This window comes from Trichomonas vaginalis, assembly GCF_026262505.1.
Source record: "Trichomonas vaginalis G3 chromosome Unknown ctg_92, whole genome shotgun sequence".
Taxonomy (NCBI): Eukaryota; Parabasalia; order Trichomonadida; family Trichomonadidae; genus Trichomonas; species Trichomonas vaginalis.
In genome coordinates, this window is record NW_026529179.1 from 1 (window position 1) to 16,296 (window position 16,296).

General features: G+C 36.4%; 10 protein-coding genes and 4 pseudogenes across 14 annotated transcripts, besides 3 other annotated features; 6 read left to right on the forward strand and 8 right to left on the reverse strand.

The window, feature by feature from the left end:
* The first annotated feature begins 47 nt into the window (after positions 1-47).
* Positions 48-740, forward strand: TVAGG3_1072580 (annotated as a pseudogene). Its single transcript has one exon. A coding segment is annotated over exon 1 (693 nt).
* Positions 741-789: 49 nt separating this feature from the next.
* Positions 790-1,053, reverse strand: TVAGG3_1072590 (uncharacterized protein; the record flags this gene model as incomplete). Its single annotated transcript, XM_051256418.1, has 1 exon — positions 790-1,053. One exon carries the CDS (start codon positions 1,051-1,053, stop codon positions 790-792), a length of 264 nt encoding a protein of 87 aa, XP_051076356.1.
* Positions 1,054-1,185: 132 nt separating this feature from the next.
* Positions 1,186-6,692: a mobile genetic element.
* TVAGG3_1072610 lies at positions 1,393-2,564 on the reverse strand (annotated as a pseudogene). The gene has a single exon. A coding segment is annotated over exon 1 (1,172 nt).
* TVAGG3_1072620 lies at positions 2,584-3,326 on the reverse strand (annotated as a pseudogene). Its single transcript has one exon. A coding segment is annotated over exon 1 (743 nt).
* TVAGG3_1072630 (phage tail repeat-like family) lies at positions 3,372-3,956 on the reverse strand (the record flags this gene model as incomplete). The annotated part of the gene is made up of 1 exon (XM_051256419.1): positions 3,372-3,956. One exon carries the CDS (start codon positions 3,954-3,956, stop codon positions 3,372-3,374), a length of 585 nt encoding a protein of 194 aa, XP_051076357.1.
* TVAGG3_1072640 (uncharacterized protein) lies at positions 3,976-4,128 on the reverse strand (the record flags this gene model as incomplete). The annotated part of the gene is made up of 1 exon (XM_051256420.1): positions 3,976-4,128. The coding sequence occupies one exon, from the start codon at positions 4,126-4,128 to the stop codon at positions 3,976-3,978; it is 153 nt and encodes a 50-aa protein (XP_051076358.1).
* TVAGG3_1072650 (uncharacterized protein) lies at positions 4,148-4,549 on the reverse strand (the record flags this gene model as incomplete). The annotated part of the gene is made up of 1 exon (XM_051256421.1): positions 4,148-4,549. One exon carries the CDS (start codon positions 4,547-4,549, stop codon positions 4,148-4,150), a length of 402 nt encoding a protein of 133 aa, XP_051076359.1.
* Positions 4,660-5,526, forward strand: TVAGG3_1072660 (uncharacterized protein; the record flags this gene model as incomplete). Its single annotated transcript, XM_051256422.1, has 1 exon — positions 4,660-5,526. The coding sequence occupies one exon, from the start codon at positions 4,660-4,662 to the stop codon at positions 5,524-5,526; it is 867 nt and encodes a 288-aa protein (XP_051076360.1).
* A 138-nt stretch (positions 6,693-6,830) lies between the features above and the next one.
* TVAGG3_1072670 (uncharacterized protein) lies at positions 6,831-7,679 on the forward strand (the record flags this gene model as incomplete). Its single annotated transcript, XM_001289523.2, has 1 exon — positions 6,831-7,679. One exon carries the CDS (start codon positions 6,831-6,833, stop codon positions 7,677-7,679), a length of 849 nt encoding a protein of 282 aa, XP_001289524.2.
* A 3-nt stretch (positions 7,680-7,682) lies between these two features.
* On the reverse strand, positions 7,683-7,925 carry TVAGG3_1072680 (serine threonine-protein phosphatase family; the record flags this gene model as incomplete). Its single annotated transcript, XM_051256423.1, has 1 exon — positions 7,683-7,925. The coding sequence occupies one exon, from the start codon at positions 7,923-7,925 to the stop codon at positions 7,683-7,685; it is 243 nt and encodes an 80-aa protein (XP_051076361.1).
* Positions 7,926-7,943: 18 nt separating this feature from the next.
* On the reverse strand, positions 7,944-8,306 carry TVAGG3_1072690 (uncharacterized protein; the record flags this gene model as incomplete). Its single annotated transcript, XM_051256424.1, has 1 exon — positions 7,944-8,306. One exon carries the CDS (start codon positions 8,304-8,306, stop codon positions 7,944-7,946), a length of 363 nt encoding a protein of 120 aa, XP_051076362.1.
* A 1,886-nt stretch (positions 8,307-10,192) lies between these two features.
* Positions 10,193-10,229: a mobile genetic element.
* A 326-nt stretch (positions 10,230-10,555) lies between these two features.
* Positions 10,556-10,753, forward strand: TVAGG3_1072710 (protein of unknown function, DUF4106 family; the record flags this gene model as incomplete). The annotated part of the gene is made up of 1 exon (XM_051256425.1): positions 10,556-10,753. The coding sequence occupies one exon, from the start codon at positions 10,556-10,558 to the stop codon at positions 10,751-10,753; it is 198 nt and encodes a 65-aa protein (XP_051076363.1).
* A 1,036-nt stretch (positions 10,754-11,789) lies between these two features.
* On the forward strand, positions 11,790-12,017 carry TVAGG3_1072720 (protein of unknown function, DUF4106 family; the record flags this gene model as incomplete). The annotated part of the gene is made up of 1 exon (XM_051256426.1): positions 11,790-12,017. The coding sequence occupies one exon, from the start codon at positions 11,790-11,792 to the stop codon at positions 12,015-12,017; it is 228 nt and encodes a 75-aa protein (XP_051076364.1).
* A 263-nt stretch (positions 12,018-12,280) lies between these two features.
* TVAGG3_1072730 lies at positions 12,281-12,600 on the forward strand (annotated as a pseudogene). The gene has a single exon. A coding segment is annotated over exon 1 (320 nt).
* Positions 12,601-12,847: 247 nt separating this feature from the next.
* Positions 12,848-15,483: a mobile genetic element.
* The last annotated feature ends 813 nt before the right edge of the window (positions 15,484-16,296 follow it).

The window sequence follows — 16,296 nt, forward strand, 5'->3', positions numbered from 1 at the left end:
AGCTTTTTGAAGTAAAACCGTCATTCTCAAACCACTTCATTTTTTCGATGTCCGAACAAGCACCGAAGCCGAACACAATGGCAGATGTCCTTTCAATGTTGCCAGACAAGCGCCCAGTTCAAATTCAAATTTTGAATTTGAAAGCTCATCTGACAAACACCGTTAAGACTCTCCAAAGTAGTCTTATGGAAGAGATGAAGGGACTTAAAGTGAGTTCCTCATGAACCAAGCTTCCAATGAGAAAGTCCTGAACGATTTGACGGAAACCTTGCGCATTTACGCGAGAGAGAACCGAGACCTTGCCAGACTCATCTACCGTTTCTTCGAAGAGATAGACGCCATCTGGAAGGTACTCGGAAAGGACAGAACTCCAACACCGTAATTCGTGAGTACCAAATTGAAGAAGGAATTTCAAAGAGAGAAGAAGAGGAAGAAGAGGAAGAAGAGGAAGAAGAGAAACACGAAGAAGAGGAAGTTTGGGCAACCCTTGTTGCCGATGACACTTACGAAATTTCCCAACCCTACCCATACAAAATCCGCAACAAGGAGACGGCAAGGTTCTTACCCCAGTCCTCAACAACTTGGGACACTTGAACCTTAACCTTCGGAATCGCGGTTCAATCTCCATGGGCAAGCTTGTCGCAATTCAATGGGTTCCAAATCCAGACAAGAAGACGAGGGTCAGACACATTGACGGTGACAAGCTCAACAACCGTAAGGAGAACCTCGAGTGGTTCTAAGAGTAAAAAAATTTTATTTTAGGGGGAAACCCCGAGTAAATTTAGGTGTTTATTTAGTTAAGCGGCTTAAATTAATGAGAATTTGGACAAGTAGTTCCTGACCCCTGAATTGGACTCTTTCGTCATCCCAGTTGCGTAGGAGGTCGTCCCAGAGGAGTTGGTAGAATTGCCAATCCAAGGACGATTTGTCCTCCCAGGCATTGAGGATGTACTGCTCGTAGAGTCTCATGACCTCTGCCTTGCACCAGACACCCTCTCCCTTGGAACGTAAGGCTTCTTCGAAGTGCTCGAATGCGATTGGCTGCTTGACCATCTGAAATGACACTTTTTGTCCGTTTGGTCAATGTTTGTGTCTCGTGCCATAGTCGACGAAAATACAGACAAACAGGTTATATATGAGTTTGAGACCAAGAATTCCCCACATTTAAATTCAAATTCGAATAAAAATTTTTTACTTCATGCAATGTTTTATTTCTGTGCCGTCTTCAAGTATACCCCAGTACTTACGCTTGGAGAGGACATGAACTTCGGTGAAAATTTTGTCCAATTTGAATTGACCCATCTTTTCACCGACCATACCCATTTCAATGAGTTTGTTATACCCTTCTTCGTTCGTCATGAGCGCGTCAATGTTCTCATAGTATACCTTCACTTTGGATTTAACCTCTGAGAAAAATTTGTTGTAGTTGTCAAGGACTGCCTTTGCGAACTGAGGATAGGACCAATGTTCGACAATAGGTTTTACTGTGGTTACTAAGCCACCTTGACCTTGAGTAAATTCGTATTTCAAAACAAAAGGGGAGAACCTTTCAACAAAGTTGTCGACCTTCTCATAGTGTTTACTCTTCATCGCTTGAGGTTTCTTAATGGAATATCCCCATGTCGAATTCATAAGCAATTTGAGTGTCATTGCAAGTTTGGGGTTTGAAGCTTTCCTAATATCATAGAGTTGTTGTATGACTTTTCCAACTGTATAGTTCCTTCCCGGGAACTCACCGTCTTCGTTTGGAATTCCAGTCGGGATATATTGGACGAACCTCATGTACGCAGCGTTAAGGTCGACATAGTATATCTTTTCATCTGAGTCGAACTTATCGCATCCAATTGGTCCAGTTTGTGGAAATTCAAGTGAGTCTCTTATCTTTTGAGAAACTTCTCCTGTTATCTCATAAACATCGTCAAAGCAACCTGTTTCATATAAAACCTTCTGACCTAACTCAGATGCTCTCCAATACAATTTGACGTCAATTGGATGTCTCAATGGAAGTTTGTTTATAGCATCTTGAAGTTCTTGCAACCTCATTGGAAGTTCTTCTGGTTCAGGTTGGTATCCGAACAATCCAACTCCTTGTGGAATTGTGTACTTCTTTTGTACTAGAACTTTGTCTGGAACAACTTTTGGTCTTGCTAACAATGAAAAGTTTGTTTCGTCTTTTGGTACAAAAGTTTCTGTCAGCTTGTCATCTGGAATTGGTTCCAACAAACCTTTCTCGAAAAGAATGTTTACAGCTCTGACAATGTTGCACTTGCCTTTTCCGAACAATGGGTTTGTAAGACTTTCGTTCAACATGAAGTGGTTGTGGACAATTGCAATCTTCAACCATGGTAATTGTCAACAACATAGTCGTCATGTGAAGAACCTTTAGCTGTAGGTATGTTGACTCGGATATTGACATTTGCCAACGGTGCAATTTTTGCCAATTGACCTCTGAGCATGTACCTCGTCTTCACACATGACTCAAGATACTTCATCTTCTCATCTGTAACAAGACCAGAGTTCCTGAGACATGTAAGAATGCAAGGTTCATTGACAATTGTTTCAATTGAATTGTAAATTCCATACCTTGTCAAGTCAATGTCAGACTTATTTATGAACGGGAAGTATCCAGCATGTTGTCTGACTGCTTGAGGGTTAGGTTGGTACCATTCGAACTTGACACTTGCAATTCCTTCAATTGCATTCAAAATGTCTGAGTCGGAGTCAACCATTTGTTCTCTCTTTGTAGTCTTGAAAGCGTCAAGAAGCATTGCAGCTGTTGTGACATTGCCATGTGCATAGTAAATATGACCATCTAAATCTGTTACGGTTAGTCTGAGATTGTATCCTTTCTTATTTCCGTCTTGAATTGCAGCAAGTACACCCATGAAGCCTTCTTTGTTCTTTCCTTCGTCAAAGTTTACTGTAAAGGTTCGACCAGATGTAATTTTACTTCTAACTTCACGATACTTTTCATATGCATATCTTGTTCTTTCCATGGGAGCATGTGCGTCTTCACCTTTTCCTTTTTTCCTTCTCAAAGGATGCAATTGTTCGTCATGTTTCCAGTAGAATCTGGCAAAGCCGTCGTGTCCTTCAACTTGAGGTTCACTAACATCGAAAGGCATGTCCATAAGACGTTCTTCTTCTAACCTCTCTAGTCTGTTTGGATAATTTGCACGTGCTGTTTCTAAGTCCATTTCGTAGCGAAGACCAGACAATTTGTCATAGACTTTTATGGGTCTTCCCTTCCTATATTTAAAATTCTTCGAAACTCTCCAACCATATCTTTGCAACTCTGCTTTTATTCTAGCAGATTTTCTATCCATTCTATATGGGGGCATTTTTATAAAAATAAAAAAATGTTTTTTTCTTTACTTTACATAACCACCGGCTGCCATAAGCCTTTGACGCCAACCCATACCAGCTAATGAAGGTTGACTTGGTTTAGTATTAAAACTAACCTTTGGTCTTGGTTTATCTTCAGTTTTTGGCTCACCTTCTTCTATCGGTTTTTCGTCACTTTTCGGTTCCTCTGACTTTACCTCACTTGCAGGAACAGTTGTGTCGTCAACATCTTCATAAATATCATATGCCATTTGTTTTTGTTTTCCTTTCAACTTTTTGTGTTTGTTGTAAAGTTTAGAATATTTCGACTCTAAGTCAATGAGATGTTCTATAATGAACTGTTGGTCAGTGAAGTAAACTTTTCCATCTGTTGTCTCGAAAGCTCCTTCAGACTTCAATATTTTATTTGTGAGAGTCTGTTTCTTTTTTGAGATACTAGCCGTTCCATTTCTATGAAAAGTGACTTTATAGTTAGGGTTTGTATTTCCAGACCTGGCACTTTCTATTATTGAATTTTTCTCTTCATCTGTAAGTTCTTTGACAGGTTTTGACAATGGTTCTGAACTTTTTGTTTGTGGTGTCAAATCTACCGTTTCAACTTCTTCGGTCATTTCATCTCAGTAAAAAATTTTAGTTTGGTTTGTTTTCAACTGGTTGTTGTTGTTTTTTAAGTCGGTCTAAAACTTCCTGAGGTATAGGAAGAACTTGACAAACACGTTGTGTAACTGCTGGAAGTCGACAAATCCATCTTGAACCCATTTGTCTCAATGCTGTATTGTTCATTTCATCTCAGTAAAAAACTTTACATTCCCCACGTTTGAGGCGGTTGAGGTTGGTTATTGTTTACCCATTGTTGTGCATGGTTATATCCTCTGTTAAAGAATCTTTCACCTTGGTCCATATAGTGTCCTGCTTGGTTATAGTAGTCATTTGCTTTGTTATAATAGTTTCCTGCTTGTCTTCCTACATTGTCCATCCATCCTTGAACTTTTCCTCTTGTTTCAGGATTTGGAATAAGATTTGCTGCATCTCGTGCTACATCCCAACCTTTCTGTACAGTTTGTATAATAGGTTGTGCTTTCTCTTTAAGTATACCTAATGTACTCAAAATCTTCCTTCCAACTCCAAATACACCTCTGGCTATTGTTCCCACTGCGGGCAAAAATCTGGATGCAACTCCTGCTAATGCGCCAAATAAACCCATTTCTTATGGGTTAAAAAATGACGAATCCAAACAAGGACCCCTATGTTTCTAAAGCGACAAAGAAAGCACTCATGATAAAAATCTTTAGTTCAACACCAAATGCTTGGTTTATGGATATCTTGGAAAACATTCCGAGGTATAGAGAAGATGGACCACCATACTGGCTAATATTTGTCGGTCAAAACACAAGATACTGTGAAGCCATACCATTATGGTCCAAAAATATTTTAGATGTGAAAACTGCTTTGACAATATTCGTTGACAAATACCATCCAACAAAACTGACATCTGACTGTGAAAGTTCTTTCAAATCAGACGATATTAAAAACTATCTGCGTTCAAAAAATGTAAACCAATATTTCATTGTCGACCAAAACCATTCTGCTCTTGGTGTCATTGACAGTTGTATAAAAATCTTAAGAGACTTAAATCAACCACAAGGTGGTGAGGTAGATGAAATGTCATATGACGACAAATATAGACATTTCTCCATGGCAAAGATGAGACAAGTTTTAAATATTTACAATAACCGTAAACAAAAAGGTTTGGGAAACCACTCCCCCGAAGAAATGAAAAACAACCCTGACTTAGAGAAAGACTATATATTTAATAGTTTAGTCAAAAGAGACAAACAAGAAAGAATGCCAGGCTTCAAACTTAAGAAAGGTGACAAAGTAAAAATAGAAATACCTAAACGCGACCCATATGAAAATACTATTGACTATGACAACAATGGGAACTCGACAGGTACTCACATTCGTGTTCGTAAAAATAGAAGAAAGTATACAAGAGAATATTATGAAGTTTTAGGCAAACATGGCAAAATGTACAGACTGCAAGCAGAAGATAAAACTACTATTGTCAGACCTCGTTTCAAACTTGTCAAAGTTCAAGGTGGTATACTTTCAAAGACAGTTCCTAACAAATATAAGACAACTCCTGACGAATATGCTAAAGAAGTTGAAAATGACGACTAAGCAATTCTATACCATGCGTAAACTGTCATGTAAGGTGGCATGTAGTCTTTACTTTGTCCCGTTGTTTGCGTATATCCTGTAACGCGATGTGTATGGTTTCCTTCTCCCTGAGTGTCACTCCAGTAACAATTTATAGCAAACTTAACGTCGTCTTTAACATCATATCCTTTACCTTTTGTCATTCCTGACCAATCCCAATATCTATGCTTATGCCAACCTGCTTGAGATGTACTTAAATCTATGTAGTGACTGTGTGCAGGTAAATTTTCACCTGAAATCGTTTTACTTCCACCTGTTTCCTTTGAAGAGTTTGCACAATACAAAAACCTGTCGACTATTTGAGTCCAAGTTCCAAAACCAAGTACTACTTCTGGTCTGGTAGAGTTCATTGACGTATAAATAGAGCCTATAGGATATAATGTTTGAAGTATTTCTGTCTTTAATGTTTGAAGCTCTGTTTTGTCTGCTTTTTTATATAACTTTTCTTCAAGTTCATTTACGTCAGAGATGCTATGTCTATGATATTTTTGTGGGTATGTTCCTTCTGTCCATGTGAAAATATACTCTTTTGTTGCATCTACATATCCTTTTATCCATGTCGAGTCTGCTTTTGTATTCCTTAACTCTGTAACACCTTTCTCAAGCTCTTTCAACTGTTGTCCATCTTCCATTAAACCTCTGGTATGACTTGAAACCGTTTGTGCCAACATATCTACAGTTTCTTTGTCGGCTTTAAGGTCTAAACACCCTGAAACCCATCCTGTATCAGCTTTCGTTTTTAAAATCTTCGATGTCCGTTCATTATACCATTCAACCCTTTCTTTAATTTCATTGTCTTTTTCATCCACATATTCCTTATCTGCCTTCTTCACTAACGCACTAGCCACACATTCTAACTCATCGTTAACATATGTTTTATCTGCTTTCTTTTCAACATCCTCTTTTGTTGCATATGTTGCATCTGCTCTGTCATGTTCTTCTTGAACTTTTTCAATGACATATTCTTTGTCAGCTTTGTTGTCAACATCTGCTTTCAAAAGAAGTTCATCTATAGGCTTCTCGTTTAAAGTTCCTTTTGTTGGATTTATACAAACAGTATGGTTCTTACTGTCTTGAAACAGAAACTCGTCTGTCAATGGGTTTATCGTCAGTTTTAAGTTTCCTTCTTTCAATGACTCAGATATCTTAGAATAGTTTGAAAAGTTTGTTGTGTTCTTATTTAGAGCTTGTATAATGAGTTGTCGGTTGTGTTGTATTTCTCTCATAGACGCTGTTTCATTTGACATTTTTATTCTAGATAAAATATGCTTTCAATAGAAAAAGAAAATTCAAGAGTTGCTACAACTAAACCATTAGATGAACTTTTTACTAACGTAGGTCAAAAGTTTGAGACAGAGACCGTAAAGCATGAAGGCTATCGTTTTGACTACCCATTGAGATGGCTAAGAGACCCATCCGTCACAAAAGCTGTTGGCTTTCGTAGAATGAAGTTCATTTCAGAAGCCATACATGGTTTCCCATTTACGGTCGCTTTTGAAATTCGATACTATAACAAAGAAAAACATACGTATGAGAAATTTGAACAGGGAAAACTTTTACAAGTGAATTTGCTTGTAAACTTAGAAACAACTCTTCAAGCTTTTCAAGAAAAAATAAACGATATCTATCTCGAATATGCAAACCAGTTTAACATTGACGAGGGAGAGTACCATCTCGATATTATTTATGACAGGAAAAATGCAACTGTTAAAATCAATAGAATAGAAGACCTTGGAGAAAACGTTTATATTTCTACAAAATATAACAACTTGGCATGGTATAGATTTATGAGGATGTTAAATCAGCCTGCAGAATATCCAGTACACCCAGACTTTTATGAAGTCGAAAACCCTAATGGAACATATGAAAATGTTTTCGACTCAGATGCTATTATCGTTCATGCTTCATTTTCTGGTGCACAAAACTCTTTTTTATGCTTGGCAAATGACTTTTACGAAAAACCTACAAAGCTATATGAACCACCGAGTGGAAGTATTTCAGACTTTCAAGTATGGTTTACTACAGATGGAAGAAAGAGAATAGTTCCATTATACCATGCGTTTTACTTAGAACTTAGTTTCATATACAACTACTATCGAACGGTAAAAATATAATTTTTAATACGGTTGAGGTGTTGGATTTGGTTGCCAACTAGACTGTGGTGCAGGTTCAGGCTGTTGTATAACAGGAGCTTGTTCTTCTGGTTCAGGGTCTTTAGGTATAATACCAACGAACTGACCTACTCTTTTGCCAATATTTTTGACTCCGTTCCAAATTCCTCTTCCTACGGTTTTTATTCCATTCCATATACCTCTTCCAACATTTCGAAAGAAGTTTCCTATTCTTCCAAAGAAACCCATTTTACTATATGTAAAAATCTAATGTCCGCCTAGTCTCTTACGTTTCCTTCTGAGTTCCATTGCATTCTTTAACTGGAGCTCATACATTCTGTTTCTCCTCTGGTAGAAAACATACTCTGGGTCAACTCCTGTGTTCGCGTCATCTGCATAAAGTTGTTTATATCCCACTTCAGGGTTTGTATAAAACTCTTTCCATCTCATATTTGCATACCATGGTGGCAAACCTAACGCAGCGTCATTTGACATGGCAGTTTGCATTTGTACATCTGTTGGCACTTGACCATAGTTTGCCATTGCAGTTTGTACTCGAACTTCATTTGGAATATTCTCTGGGTTTGGTTGTCCGGGTTGCTGTGCATTTGCTAAGTTCTGTGCGTCCATTTAATATTAGATAAAAATATCTCTTACGAGTACATATACTGGACATTTGCAGGCATTGGTTCATCTTCATATTCTCTGTACCTTTCTGCCACGTCAAATAAATAAATGACACAATGGAAAAAACCTAAAACAAGTAGTCCTATTTCAAACCACATTTACTTACTAGTAAAATTTCTTTGTTATGACACTTTCTCCGGTTTATAGGACCTCTCTCATATTCTATCTTGTCATATCTAAACTCATAGTCATGTATGTCCTCTAACCATCTCATAACGGTTTCCAAACCACTTTTATCGGATGTAAAGTAAAAGCATGGATGGTTATGTAAAACGTCTAAAGTTTCTAAAGAGTCTCTCAAAGTCCAGTCTACTTGGTATTGAAAATCCCATGTGTTATAGAACGGCGGGTCCACTATAAAGAAAACATTTTCCTTGTCTTTATATTTTTCATACAAATCTGTCCAATGACATCTCACAAACTCTATACCCTCAATATATTTATCTATGTCCTCTTTGAAAACATTTGTATAGTTAAGATATAAAACTTTTGACATAAGTGTTTCAATGTCATGAACTCTTATAGCACCACTATATAATAGTCTAGCAGATATACTATCCCAGTCAATATACTCTGCCTTTTTCAAAACCTCTCTGACAGTATTTTTCTTATCTAATGGTATACGTTCCATCTTACCTATAGGTATCTTTTCTTTTAACTCTTTCAATATTTTGTTTGTGTCTGGTATATGTTTGAGACGGTTCATATAGTTGTCGAAGTCATTGCATATAATCTTTGAGTCTGGAAATATTATATGGCACAAATGGGATATATAGAAACTTCCACCGAACAAATCTACAAATGTTAGACCATTCGGTAGTTTCTTAAGTTCTCTCAATATAATATCTTTACATCTACTCTTATTTCCAAAGAACGGTAACGGTGGTTTTGTAAAATTCATTTATATATATATAAAAATGTTTTTTACCTGAAAAGTGACAGAAAAGTGACAAAACATGAAAACATATATAATTTGTGAAAAGCGACACATTATATAATGTTTTCGACCCAGAAGAAGGCTTCTTCCCAGAAGCAATGGAGGAAGAAGAAGAGTCCTCCGAATAAAAACTTCATTTATACTAAACATCAACATCAGGGCTAGAAGGCACGAAGTGCCTGGAAGCCCCACTTTCCTTTTTTTTTTTTTTTTTTTTTTTTTTTTATAAATTCTATTAAAATGGATTTGATCCAAAAAAATATATAAAATTTGATCATAAATAAAATCGTTTTAAATTACTTCTTCATTTAAATTATAACAATTATTTTTGGTTTTATATTTTTTTGGATCAAATCCATTTTAATAGAATTTATATACTATTCATCTATTAGTAAACACTACCGTATATTATTTTTAAGCTATCTTATTTTTTGAAATTTTATTCAAATCTTTGGTCGCAAGAAGAATTGCATGATAAATAAAAACATTTAATCAAAGTCAATTTTATTTTTCATATTCAAATGGACTGAGTGTTAACATTTAACATTTTTTGCTAATTGTCGTCAAAAATTAGGCGTAAAGCAAAAATTGATATTTCATATGGTTTTATGATAGATAAGCATTATATTCCCACTCATTATATTCGTAAATTTTGAGGTTTATCCTTCGCTTTTAAGATCATTGAATTTGATTTTTATATAAAATAGTTATCTATTAGAAAATAATATGAGTTTATGTGATATTATTTTTCAGAAGATTTCATTCTATATGCCTATGAAAAGTACTCTCAAAACTAACTTTTTCCTAATTATAATTAAATCTAGAATATTGTATTATGCTTAGTATTATTTCATTTTTCTCATTCAATTTAGAATTTACAAATGTCAAAAAATTGGGAGCTGTCACTTTTGATGAATTTCTGTTTAATACAGTTTAGATTTAGATTTATTTGAAATCTCTGAACGCACTCAAAACAAAAGTAAAAAAGGTAGTGGGGCCTCCAGGCACTTCGTGCCCTCTAGCCCTGAAGATGTTTAGTATAACTTTGTCCGGACAAGCAAGGGTCTATCGTCGCTACAGGAAAAGTTACAGGCGTTCCAAGGAAGTATACTTTGAGAAGCCTTTCCCCCCTTATAGAATGAGATAGGACGGTTATTTTACAAAACTGACAACACTTTGACCGAGTAGTTTTTTGTGCTGAACAAAAAGTGTCATATAAACATCTGTCAAAAACCGCTTTTTAACTTCACTTAAAATGCCACGTAAGCTACGTAAGAATATACGTAAGAGGAAGAGAGCATTGAAACATCCAATAGTAAAACTGACACCACAACAACAGTTGCAACAACAAATGATGAATGACCCCACTATGTTGCAACAAATGTCAAGCAACCCTATGCTTTTAAACCGAGTTATTGGTGCACAGAGTGGAGGTTTAAGAGCGCACTTTTAGCGAAAATGGCAGGCTATGGTGGAGCTGCAGACGGAACAGCTTATAACCCTCAAAGTCAAATGAATTTGAGTTCACTCAAAAATCAAATAACAGATGTCAAAAAGTCAAACATAGACATACAAAACAAATAAGTGAAAACGAAAAGAAACTAGAATATGACAGACACACAAAGAAACTCAATGAGTTAAACGTAGAGAAAAAGAAGAAAGAAGAACAACTGAAAGAACTAAGTACAGAGGAATATGCGAAAAAAGTGTCAGAAAAAGCAGCAGAAGTAGCAAAAATGGAACAAGATGTTATAAATTTGAAAAACCATACTACTCAATATAAAGTACTGAAAGATGAAGAAATAAAACAAAAAGCCCTGAAGACATATATGGATAGCGATGAGTATAAAAAAGAAGTTGAAGCAAATGTAAAGGCAGAAAAACCTTTACAGTTGCAAAACCAAACCGTACAGTATGAAAACTTAGCACAAGAAAGTAAAAATAACGACGCAGCCATGCAAAAGGCAATGAAAAGCGCAGAATATATAAAAGCTAATAATGACTGGTTAGATGCCAAGCCAACGCTAAAGCAGCCCAACTTATAGGGTCAATAAGGACAAAAATACAAGCGGATGAAGACAGTTCAAATGAAGCTTTAATGAATGCTGACTTTAAGAACGCCTTCGAAGCTCTTCATAGTAAGGTGAAACTAGTGAACGACTTCTCATCTGGAAAGAAACTGAAGTCTGAAGGTTTCGACAAAGAGTTAAGAGAAGTAGCACAAAATATGACGAAAATAACAGATGCAGCAACGAGACAGGCAGTTCAAAGTGCCTATGACGCCGTTAGAGCAACTGTTGTGGAAAGTCAAGAAAAAGAGTTACAACAGACCAAAACAGACCTAGTAAATGCTTTCTTAAAAACGAAAAGTCAGGTAGGACATTATGCTGCAGATGGAACATATGTGCCAGCTGGTGGAACTTATATACCACCAAACCCTCCAAGAGAAGCACCTGCACCAGGACTACCTAAAACATTTACATCGTCACATGGACACAGACACAGGCATGCACCAAAACCAACACAACAACCAACAGTTCAAAATCCAGCACCACAACAACAACCAACACAGCAACCAACAGTTCAAAACACTGCACCACAACCAACAGTTCAAAACACTGCACCACAACCAACAGTTCAAAACACTGCACAGCAACAACCACAAACAGAGCAAGGACATAAAAGAAGTAGAGAACAAGGAAACCAAGAATTCTTAAAAATGCTTAAGGAAAATTATGGTTACCCAGATACTCTTGACTTTAGTGACAGATATAAAGAAGCTATTAGAAAGTTCAAGGAAGGAAATACTGACCCGAACCTATTTAGCTTTATGGTTCAGCACCAAATGGGATATAATTTCAAACCTGGAAAATACAAGCTCGCTAAGGGATATGATTTAATAGCATATCATCCAAATGACATGACTGAATTTACTCCGAGATATTTGGTGTCAGAGATAAATGATAATTCAACTATCTTCATGAAACGCGTAAAAAATAGAGACGGAACGAAAGAAGAAAGGGTTATGAATGCGGATGACTTAAATAGGGAACTTGTTAAAAACGGTCTCGGAATATATGAAATGCCAGCAGATGAGGTACAAGAAACTCCACAGGAAGAAGTTCAGATACAACCAGACATGGAAGAAATAGTTCAGCAACAACAGCTAGAAGAGCCTGAAGGAAACAAACAAGTCCCTCCTTTGGAAACTAACTTCACAGAACTAGATGAAGATTTGGAACAGCCGAAAAATCTTGACCCTCAACAAGAGTATGCGGAGAATATGGAATCTTTCCAAGAGTCTAAGAAAAATTCGGCTGACATAGTAGAAGAATATCGAAAAATGTTCGCCGACATACAAAAGACTCCAACATCAGATGAAAATATTCAGCATAGAATGGAAGTACTGAAAGAAAATGTACGCAAATACAACAATCCTTTTTACTTACGACCATATAACGTTCAATCTTTGGCTGAACTCGGTGAAAATAAAAGGTTAAATTTCACCAAAACATATAGAAATGAAACATTGTTTAAAGTTCATTCAGAACCTAACCAATATGGAAACAAACCTACTTTTGTTTCTGCAGACTATGGAACTACAATGAGATGGGGTCATAAAGCTAATCCGGATAGGTGGTTCATAAACTTACAACCTCAATTCCAAGAAGTTGTAGACGCAATGGAAGTGAATGGTGAACCAGATATAGCTGGTATTTTCAGCGCGGCTTTAATGCCATTGAAAGATATGAAAGATGCAGATATTTTGAACCAGTATGAAATGAACATGGCTGATGGAAATATAACACCTGACGTTCTAGAACATTTATCTCAAAGAACTACACAGAACCATAGAGATGTATATTTGGTGAAGAGTTTAGAAAGAAAGTTAGGGAGAGAGAAGGAAGAGAACCTATTGTACATGACCTTGCAAACGAAAGTTTGCAAAATGTCATAAAAACTTACTTTGCAGACAATGAACCGAGAATGGATGAATATTTAAGAAAACTCAAATGGACAGTACCAAATGAAATGTTAGTATTGAAAAACATGTTCCTTGACAAAATAAAACCAACTACAGAAATAAATGACGCAAGACTGAAACATTGGGTAAAAGCTTTCCCATTCACAAAAGATATTATTGGTAACATGGAAAGAAAACCAGAATGGCTACAAAAACATATATTTGGAAACGAGCATATTCCATATGGACAAGCTATATTTGAAGAGCTTGAACCGGAAACTCAGGAAAGAGTCATGCAAACAATACGCGAAGACTCAAATACAAACTATGACAAAATCTTTCTAGGATATAGGTTACCTGAGATGGGCGACCAGAGCCCAAAGGCAAAAAGGACATGGAAATTTACAACATACTAGGTGAACATGAGGCAAAGATGCAACAACTTGAAGCAGAGGGCAAGTTACCAAAAGCGACACCAAAGAAGAAGAGTAGAACAAAGTGAAAATAGTGAAGAAGTAACTTCATCTAGTGAAAGTAGTGCAATGAAGGAAAAAGAAGAGTTAAAAACTCAGTCAGGAAGAAAGTAAAGCTTGGTCCGAGTGGGTTCTATTATGACACATAAATCCAACTATTCTATATTTTTACCCATATGAAATGTACGCCGCTCAGAATATAACGCCAACAGTTTTGGATGCCATGAACGAAATGTTTCCGATGGTATAACGAATGCGACAATGCCATTAGAAGGTCAGAAATAGTTCCTGGAACTTACGAATATACAACTGCTGTTTCTTATGGAAACGTAGGTGAGTTTGGAGAAGGTTCTTCAACAACAGTAGATATTGCTTGCGACAGGTTTATATTATTTCTATTGACAACTCATTCTTATACGTGGAACAAGACATTAAAATAAAAACCTTCTGCCAAGTTGTCTGACAAGAAAGGTTGTAATGGAATTTTCTATGTCGGATACAATATGCTCAGAAGTTTTCATGGGATATAAGATATATTCTAACTCTGACTTAGTTTCAAACAGTAACATGGGCAAACTATGAATGGTTCGCTTTGAGAAAACTCAGTACAACCACAAGCTAGAGAACAAACAGACCAGTATGCAAATATTGAAGAAAATAAGAAGACTTGACCCTAACGTTCCAGGAGTTTATGTTAACCTTTCTGGTTCAGATGGAACTGCTGCCACTAAAGTAAAACTGAAACTTAAGTCCTTTGTCATCTTTCCTCATCTTCAGGTTTTTAAGATACTTGCCAAACTGGGCAGGAAAAATTTCTATCGAACTTACTCCAAGCAAAAATAACTTAGTCATTGCACCAACACAAGACCCATTCACTATTACAGACGTAAAGGGAACAAATCAAACGTCATTCGCCGAATTTTGCAAAGACAAAGTTGACTTAGACTTTGGTTTCTCAAACTTCAACAATGAAGTAAACATATTATTTCAATGCTGCTGGAACTGCTTGGGACCCAGTTAAGTTTACATGCGAAAAATTTGAATGCAAGGAATAGAAAGCAGACTTGCAGTCTATATGTTGGACCCAGATATTTCAAATGCTTTAGCTGCCAAATATATTGCAGTTCCACTTATGTTCCCTATACACCAAATATCTGTCAAAGACTTTGCAGGTGAAGTTGGAAACCAAAATCCAGGAGCCGCAGGTGCAAGAACAGATATTGCTTTAACAACTGCAATGAAACATGCAGATACTATGTTTGTACTGTTCAGACGAACTATAAATGACTATTCTTGTTTCTACAACCCCGGTATTAAATATCATATAAACATAGATGGCAAATATTATCCAAGAGAAGAATATTCTACAGTTGAGGATATGAGGTCATACAACTTGACATTAGATGCTATGAACTTTAACAACAACTTCACAACAACCATTAACCCTGAAATGCAAAGTTCTATTATGCCATATGTGAAAGTATGGACTCATACAGGAGGTCAAAAAACTCAATATACAAATGGAGACCGTTCAAAACTTTTGGCTTGGCATTCCATTTGCTGACTCAGAAGACTTTATGGGTGGTATTTCAACTGTTGGTACTGTACAAATACAATATACTGGACAGAGACGGTCCAGATGAATTGAAAGCAAAGAAGTTTACAAAACCAATAGCACTTTTCACGGAAGATGCTCTTTTGAAGATTCGTTCGATGAAACCTGCTGGGGCTCCTCAGATTGGCATAACGACAGCTTCCATCGAGCAGATTTTGGCAGCAGGTCAGTAAGTTGTTCTTGAACTGACTTCTCTCCGTCAAATATTTGACAGTACGCCAAGTTTTTGACATAATATTGTATTATAAACTTTCCTTTAGAAATATCTGTAAGTTTTGAAGTTATATTTTGTCTGCTTCAAGAACTTTCACCATTTCAGTTATACCAACTTTCTTTGCTTTATGAAAATATTTTGGTTCAGCAAAGACTGCTATTCTATAACATTTACCATGTTTGTATAAAGAACTATTCTGTCAATGTATTTGTATTGTTTGTTGTGTAAACTTTGTTCTGCTTCAATTCGAAGAGATACTCGAATACGTCCATCTTTTTATTCTAAGTAAAATGTCATTTCCGAAAAATAGAAGCGTAAGTGTTTCAAAAGGTTTTAATGGCGGTGGCAGATGTGAAGTTAAATTCACCAACTCAAACAAACAGTCAAAGTGTTATTGTCAATGTCAAAGACAGAGATGTTGAAGTGGGGAAACCATAACGAAGATGGTATAACATAGTATTCTGTAAAAGAACAACGCTATACCATGACCCGAGAGTTATGACGAGTAAGGAGCTTAAAGGTTCTGTTGCAGAATATTCGACACGACTACCAACAACTGAAAGACAAATCTTCCAACCGTCAGGAGAATTTGTCATAGGCTTTATATAATTGTTAAAATCTGGTCGAACAACACCTGTAAAGTTTGAACCTCATATGTCATCAGGCCTCATGAAGTTGTTTGAAGAACTATTGAAAACTTTTGACAGAGCAGATCGATTTACTACTTACA